This window comes from Pituophis catenifer, unplaced genomic scaffold, assembly GCF_029215685.1.
Source record: "Pituophis catenifer annectens isolate HBS135680 unplaced genomic scaffold, rPitCat1.0.hap2 SCAF_1, whole genome shotgun sequence".
Lineage (NCBI taxonomy): Eukaryota > Metazoa > Chordata > Lepidosauria > Squamata > Colubridae > Pituophis > Pituophis catenifer.
The window spans coordinates 183,141,893-183,149,680 of NW_027256881.1; the positions used below are offsets into that span (position 1 = coordinate 183,141,893).

The 7,788-nt window shown below is 35.9% G+C and overlaps 1 protein-coding gene across 1 annotated transcript in view; it reads left to right on the forward strand.

Moving 5' to 3' along the window:
• STK17B (serine/threonine kinase 17b) overlaps positions 1–6,801 on the forward strand; it is a 42,049-nt gene extending 35,248 nt beyond the window's left edge. Inside the window, exons 5-8 of the mRNA XM_070956833.1 lie at positions 100–226; positions 2,536–2,584; positions 3,920–4,099; positions 4,712–6,801. Coding sequence (XP_070812934.1) covers positions 100–226; positions 2,536–2,584; positions 3,920–4,099; positions 4,712–4,997 — 642 coding nt within the window. The 3' untranslated portion in view covers positions 4,998–6,801. The remainder of the gene's footprint in view (positions 1–99; positions 227–2,535; positions 2,585–3,919; positions 4,100–4,711) is intronic.
• Positions 6,802–7,788: the final 987 nt, after the last annotated feature.

Here is a 7,788-nt window from a genome sequence, read left to right on the forward strand (position 1 = left end):
GGTAGCCTTGTTCATGCAATAATGTATACATTTCCAAATATAATATAAATGATTAATCAATTCATTTACATATCAATAATGTTTGTTTATTTATTGTAGCCCCAGAATATTTTATTGAGTAGTGTATGTCCTCTTGGTGATATAAAAATAGTTGACTTTGGTTTGTCTCGGAAGATTGGAAATTTTGGTGAACTACGAGAAATTGTTGGAACGCCTGAATATCAAGGTAATTTGCACATATTATTTGAATGCATTTTCCCTGACATTGCACTAGCCAGACTTTTAGAAGAATGTCAGTTCCTTTGCTCTCAAGACTAAAACAACCTTTCACCTTCAGATGTTCTTCAAGTGACCATAAAGCATGTTTTTTTTTTTCAAATGAAAAAAGTATAACTTGAAAATAAGTTGGAGAAATTGTGGCCCTACAGGTGCATAACCATTTTTAATGGGAGATGAATGCCCCATAATAAAAACATAATATAACCATAAAAGTATGTCTATATTGGACTTCGTTTACTTTTTTGCGCTGATCAGCTATTCTAGGCAGCAGGGATCTCTGCCCCCTATTGCCACCACCTGTTTGGCATCGCCCCTTTCGCCACCAATCATGGCAATTGGCGGCGAATGGGTCATGGCGAACGGGGGTGGTGGTGAACAGGCAGTGGCAAATGAGTCATGGTACTGCTGAATGGGCTGGGCTGAATGGGCAATTTTTTTTCTTGTTTTCCTCCTCTAAAGCTATTGTGCATCTTATAACCCGGAGCGTTTTATAGTATGAAAAATATGGTAATTATGCGTTTGTTGGAAGGTTTCCCTGTTGTATTGTAAAGTCTTCAGTCATTTGAAGAAGGGGGATACGGTCTCTTTGCAAATAAAAAAAGAGTTGTATACAGAAATGGTGTATAAATATAATACAAAGATCTATATTATCACAATTTCATAGTATATACAAATAGTTATAAAGAAATAATCTTCCTGTAATTATATTGTATTAAGAAATGAATGCTCATTTTTCCCCTTTCCCTCTGATCCGTTCCCAAGCGCCCCATAGGCGACCAAACACTTTTTGCCCAGACGGAGAAATGACGGGGATTCAAAGCTTCATGTGCTTGTAAAGGGGACAGTTTGAAATGGAGCGACTAGCTCTGTTTCAGAGTGTCCCCTTTGCAAGCAGACAAAGCTTCTTCTCCCTCTGGGCAAAAAGTGTTTGGGCAGCTACCACCGGCTCCGCCCTCTCCGTCCCACTATCTGCCTGCCCACGACCTCAATCGGGATCAAGCTCTTGGCATCCCCGGCCTCCACCCGCCCTGCCAGTAGGGCGAAGAGCTCCCATGAGGCCAGTAGCAGCATGGGCAGTTGCTTGGTGTCCAACATAGTACCCACCACAGCCAAAAAGTGTCACAGCAGCAGCTGGGCCAGCAGGCAGGGTGGGTGGAGGCTAGGGCATGCCAAGAGCTTCGGCCATTCAATCGTGGTTAGGCAGACAGTGGGACAAAGAGAGCAGGGCCAGCAGTAGCCGCGCTCCCACTCCCATCGGTCCCCATGCTTACCTCCTGCACTTCAAGAAAATAATATCTCCCTGAAAATAAGCACCCCGAGTGCTTATTCTCAAGCCCAAAAGAAAATAAAACTGAGTCTTATTTTCGGGGAAACATGGTAGGCACTTCCCAATACCTAAAAGAGGTCCTTCAGGCAGCCCAGGTCACCTCACAACTGAATTATTGCAATGCATATTTGTGGTGCTGCCCTTGAAGACCATCAGGAAGCTACAGCTGGTTGAAAATATGACAGTGCAAGCAGTAATAGGAGTTAGCAGGCTGATGTGCCACTCAGCCTCCAGATGCAGTTAAGGTACTGACTATCATGTATAGCTCTATGTGTTATGTGGGCTGAATAGGTGCGTTATGAGAAAAAAAATTAAAAGACCATTTCTGGTTTGCACAAATGAAATCAAATTAGCTAAAGCAACATTCCTGGAAATAAATGGGAAAAATCAGAATAGTTGGCAAGAATAAGAATACTGAAAGATTAGCATACTAAGCTATACGTAGTTTACAAAACATAGTGGGTAAGTACCTTCCGTAAAGTTAAGTACCTTCCGTAAAGCCCTGAAGACGTTTTTATTCCACCAAGCCGGCCTAGCCTAAATGGTTTTTAATTGGGATTTTAAATTTTATGGATTTGGGGGTTTTAAATTGGGAAGCTAATGATTTAATTCTTTTTTAATTATCTTAACTTTTGTATTTGTATGCTTTTTAATTTTGGCTGTTCACCGCCCTGAGTCCCCTCTGGGAGAAGGGCGGTATACAAATTAAATTAATAAAATAAATAAATAAATAAATAAATAACATTATGGTTTAGTGTATTGGGTATATACAGTCAGTTTATACAGTCACTCTTGTAGATAAATAATATCTTTAGTGAACTGTATGTCACTCTCAGTGTATTGTAAAATAGTGTGGCAGATTAGTGATTATCTTGAACATACGATAAAATTATTTTAATACTGTATTTAACGGTATCTTTTCCTTCCAGCACCAGAAGTCTTAAATTATGATCCCATTACTACAGCAACAGACATATGGTAAGGTAATTTCTTAAAAGATTAAAGCAACTTTAATACCTTGATTATATAGTTTCATCTTAAAAGCTTATTGATTTTCTCATTAGTCTTTTAAAATCCTTTTTGAACACTAATGGCCTTCAGTTAGCAAGTTATGATCTTACTGAACTAGAGAGTAAATTTGGGGCAGACAGTTATTTCCTGTGACTTTTTTTTCCAGCTGGAAACAACATAAAACAGATTTCCATGTATGTTTGCTTCAGTATATTTAAGCATCACCTGTTGGTGATTAATTTAAATGAGAGCTGTCATCTATGAGTATTATTAATTAAAATCTGTTAAATAAGTTACTGTTTTGTATCAAACTGATGATGGTTTGTCAACTTTGTTTTTCTGACTTTTCCTCAATGATCAGAAATACCATCATACTGTCTTATATTTATTTGGATTCTCTATTGAGTGTAATATGAATTTCAGGTGAAACAAGTTTACTGTATAAATCAGTGGTCCCCATACTTTCTAGCTTGGCGGCCCAGCCTGGTGCAGGGGAAGGGGACATGTGAGTGGCAAGCATAGAGGTCCACTCTAACCCTAATCCTAAACCTGGTGCCCTTAACTCCTATACAGAACTGGTTTTCATGAGTTTGGATATGGATAAGAAAAATAGTTGCTTACTTTTCAGAAGCAATCCTCCTCTCTTTCCCGCTCCAATAATCCAATCCCACTTCAAATCACTTTTTGGTAATTTTAGAACTCTACCAGAACATATCCTTAAGTCCTGTTCCTGAAAAATATGCTTGAATTGCAGACCTTGGGCCCTCAAACTCTGCTCATGTCTTCACTAATTTCAAGTTTGATGTCTGGAAGTTTTGTGTGCGATTCACATTATCTCTACAAGTACAATGGAATATGTTTGGGATTTGCTTCTATTCACTGTAACAATTATCTTTTGGATTGAGTATCAGGCAGGTGACTTCCCTTTGGTTTATTGCAGAATTAGATTGTGTCTTAGCATGGGACATGCTTGCCAGGATTTGTAAAGTCTTTATGAAAAGGCTTTTGTTTCTTATATAATCAAGTTAACATTTGTTATAAGACACTGATGAGACAAATATCCTGGTGCCTGATCCTCTATGTGGAAAATGTAAGCAAAAACATTAAATGTTTCAGGAACTTATTTTATCAGATCAGTAATCCAATTATATGAAAACTTTAGCATAATTGGAATGACTTTTTCTAATAAGTAAATGAAAAAGCAATAAAAAGATAAAAAATGTTTTAGCATCTGTTACTTATCGGCAAGAAATATTTTCATTTGTAACATCCATGAAAAAAGTATATCTTCTCTAATTTCAGGAGTGTGGGTGTAATCTCATACATGCTGCTTATACATGAATCTCCATTTATGGGAGCAGATAAGCAAGAAACATACCTCAACGTTTCTCAAGTCAATGTGGATTATTCAGAAGAAACATTTGCTTCCGTTTCATCATTGGCCAGAGATTTCATCCAAAAACTCCTTGTTAAAAATCCTGAGTAAGTTTATGGGGATAGAGGGTTAGAGAAAATATTTTAACATTAATATACCATTAGAAAGAAAGGCAGGATAAGGACAATATTTTCATAATGGATATTTCCAATATTCATAATGGACAAGAGGGCTTTGGATCTATCTTGGGCTCTGTATTTCTACCTGTTGATTAATCAGAAAAGTAAATGTTTGTGTTTAGGGGGCATTACAGAGGTAGCAATAACTGGTCAATTTGGTTGACATCCCCTGATTCAAATACTACATTAGAACAGTGATAGGACTTTTTATGTTGTTTTTCCTCACCTCTTGTCAGTATTTTTTCCTGGCTGATAAGTTTCTGAAATCTAGGATAAAAGAGCTGATTTAGAGTAACTGGCTTTTGTTTAGGATTACATAGCTCACTGAAGAATGTAGAAGCAGGTGTTGAAATTGTTATGGAGGAGAATGGAATAAACCCTCTTTCTTTCCCTTTTGTATCCTGTCAAATCTAGTGGACAGATAGTTCTATTTGATAGTCTGTGCCAGTGCTAAATGGTAGTGAACTATCCATTTTTGTGGCTCAATTGTAACCTAAGTTCCAGATCTTAAATCTACATATTTCTTCTTTTACTTTGTAGAGAGCGACCAACAGCAGAGGCCTGCCTGTCCCACTCTTGGCTTAGGCAAGGAGAATTCTTACTATGGTATACCCCTGAAGAAAACCCCAGTTCTTCTCCAGCATATGATAGTATGAATAAGAGCATAGAAGAGAGAATTAATAACAGGCCCATGTCTAATGGAGCATGCATTGAACAAGAAGATAAAGAGAATATTCCAGAAGATAGCAGTACAGTCTCCAAACGATTCCGGTTTGATGATTCTTTGCAATATTCTCAAGAACTCACAACAGACTTTGTATGTTAACAAATGCACTCCTGCAGGTTATCTTGAATTGTATTTATGATTCTAAATTAATCTGGTGGCATGTGGTTTGAGATTATGGCTTGGCCACAACTGCATTTTTGTTATTCTGGAAATGCACTTTCAGTTGATCTTGTTTGGACCCTTCTTTGTGCTGCCATTGCTGGCAATGGGCATGACCCCTGGGAGACTGGAGTCTTGGCACCTGAAGTGGCTTGTTTTTGGAGGCAAACAGGTAACTGGGTATATTTGCACTTTCTACATTCAAAACATGGCATTTTGGTCTGATCATTGATAAAGTAGACAAAAAGAGTATTTTTAAAGTTAGCAATAGAGCCAAGTTCTAAGCCAAAGAGTGATGTGATAATACATACACATTTGTATTGTAATTGAAACTACATGAACTTGGCTGTGTGAAGAAATGAGTCCTTTTGTTCATTCCTAAAAGAATAGTCTCATCCTGTCATTGTTCGTTGAAAAAAGTCAAATTGTTAACAGTATAGTATACTCCAGTAAGCCTTTTTTCAAATCGCTGGGACTGAAGTGCTTGGACTGGGTTCCTGATTAGCCACCTGTTTTTTTTTTACATGTTTACTCAGAAGGGACCTTGTCCCCCCATTTATGGGAGAATGAGTTATCAGTTGTGGATTAGTTCCCACATGGAACATAAATTGGTGTTCACATTCTTTTTTTTGTTTTGTTTTGTTTTGTTACAGAGATAATTTTTGGAATGAATTGAATGCATACTTAGTTTTGAAATCTTCCATTTCTTGTTTATGTAAATAAGATGGAAGAGATTGAAAGATACTTCTGGTGCCAAAAAAAAAAAAACCTTGCATTTTTTCTTTAGGAAGTAATGTTTTTTCCAAGCCCAATACCATGCTATTTGGAGACAATAACCGTGTAACATTATGAATTCAACAAATTAATTTTTGTGAGGTTTAAATTTGAAAATGAGATCTTCCAGAAAAATGTACAGGGTCAGTTAATGGTATTAAATTATTTTCTCCCAAATTAAAAATATAATTATTTCTGTGCTATGTAAATTGAAACTGCTTATCTTGTCCAACAAAGATGGTAGTAATAGCACAATCCTATTTCTGTGAACAGAGAAGTAAATCCCAGTTTGTTCATGGATTTTACTTCCAAGGAAGTGGTGCAAAAAAATTGCTAACTGAAATAATGTAATGGCAATATGAATATTTCATTAATATTCATTAGTATAAATAAAGCAAAGAAAAATAGAGGAAACGGAATCAGTCTTTGTGACATTAAAAATCTAATTATTTCAGATGTACATTAATGTCCAGTCCTGAAATGTGCCATGTTAGGGATTAGATTAGGGTTTGGTCTCGGTTTACTAGCCTCATCTCACAAATAACAAGATGAACTGCATCCATAAGGGATGATGCAGCAAGGAGAAAAAATGATGCAATTTCAAGACCACAGTCTAAAATTAGTACAAAATTTCAATACTGAAAGCCATATTTTCTTCTGATTTTCAGTTAAAAGCCAATATGCAATGCATGGGTTCCCTACCCATAGATACATTAATCTAATTTAATTTTTAGAATTGGTACTTTTAGGAAGTCTTTAAAAAAGGATCATAATACATTAATATATTTTACTAAGAAAGAAAGATAAGTGAAAGAGCATGCCACAATAACAGTTATTATAGCACTTTATAAAAAAAGTATATGATACAATAAATATTTCTGTTGTGGTTTTTTTTTAAGTTTACATTTCTCACTCTTTCCTTCCAGTCTTAAATCTTTTTTAATATTTTGAGTACATGAGTAATTTTTGCACCCAGTTGAGAGAACTTTTGAGATTTTATAAACACTTGTATATGTATGTAAATTTGGGATACAACTTGAATCTGACAGTTCTAAATTTTGAATATATCTAATTTTGTAAGTTTTCCTAATTAATGCGTACATTTGTATATAATTTTATTGGAATTATAATTGTTCTCTGACTTCTTTGTTTTGTGTTCAATATCAATGGGACTTTGTAAGTGATTACTGGCACAGAGAGAATGAATTTTAAAAGGGTTATTTCTGAACTAGATAAAAAAGTGAATCGTAAAAAGAATAATTAAAAGTAGGAAAGGGTCAAATCTTAATTTGCAAATTTTTTGTGAATATAGGCCCAAAGCATCATCTAGAAGGCCTCATAATCTGAATTATTTCTCCCTTCCCCCCAAAAAATGTTTGGATTAAAGCCATAGTACAAAAGATATTTTAGATTTATGACGTAATCCAGTTAATTTTTGTGCTGGGTGGGATCACTGCCCAAAAATAAATGAACCAAACATGGAGCTTTGTTTACCTAAGAAGATAAATATCAACTAATGGCCAATGATGAATATTTTATATCAGATGCTCTAGGTATAGTGAACATTCATTTTAACTGATTTAATAGCATAGAAGTGATGGATTCATTGCTCATGAATGTCTGATAAATTATAATGGAATGGAATGGAATGGAATGGAATGGAATGGAATGGAATGGAATGGAATGGAATGGAATGGAATGGAAGAATAAACAGAGTTGGAAGGAATCTTGGAAGTCTTCTAGTCCAACCCCCTGTTCAGACAGGAAAAAATTTCAGACAAATGGTTGTCCAATCTCTTTTTAAAAACTTCCGGTATTGGAACATTCACAACTTCTGGAGGCAAGTTATTCCACTGTCAGGAAATTCCTCCTTAGTTCTAAGTTGCTTCTCTCCTTGATTAGTTTCCATCCATTGCTTCTTGTTCTGCCCTCAGATGCTTTGGAGAATAGCTTGACT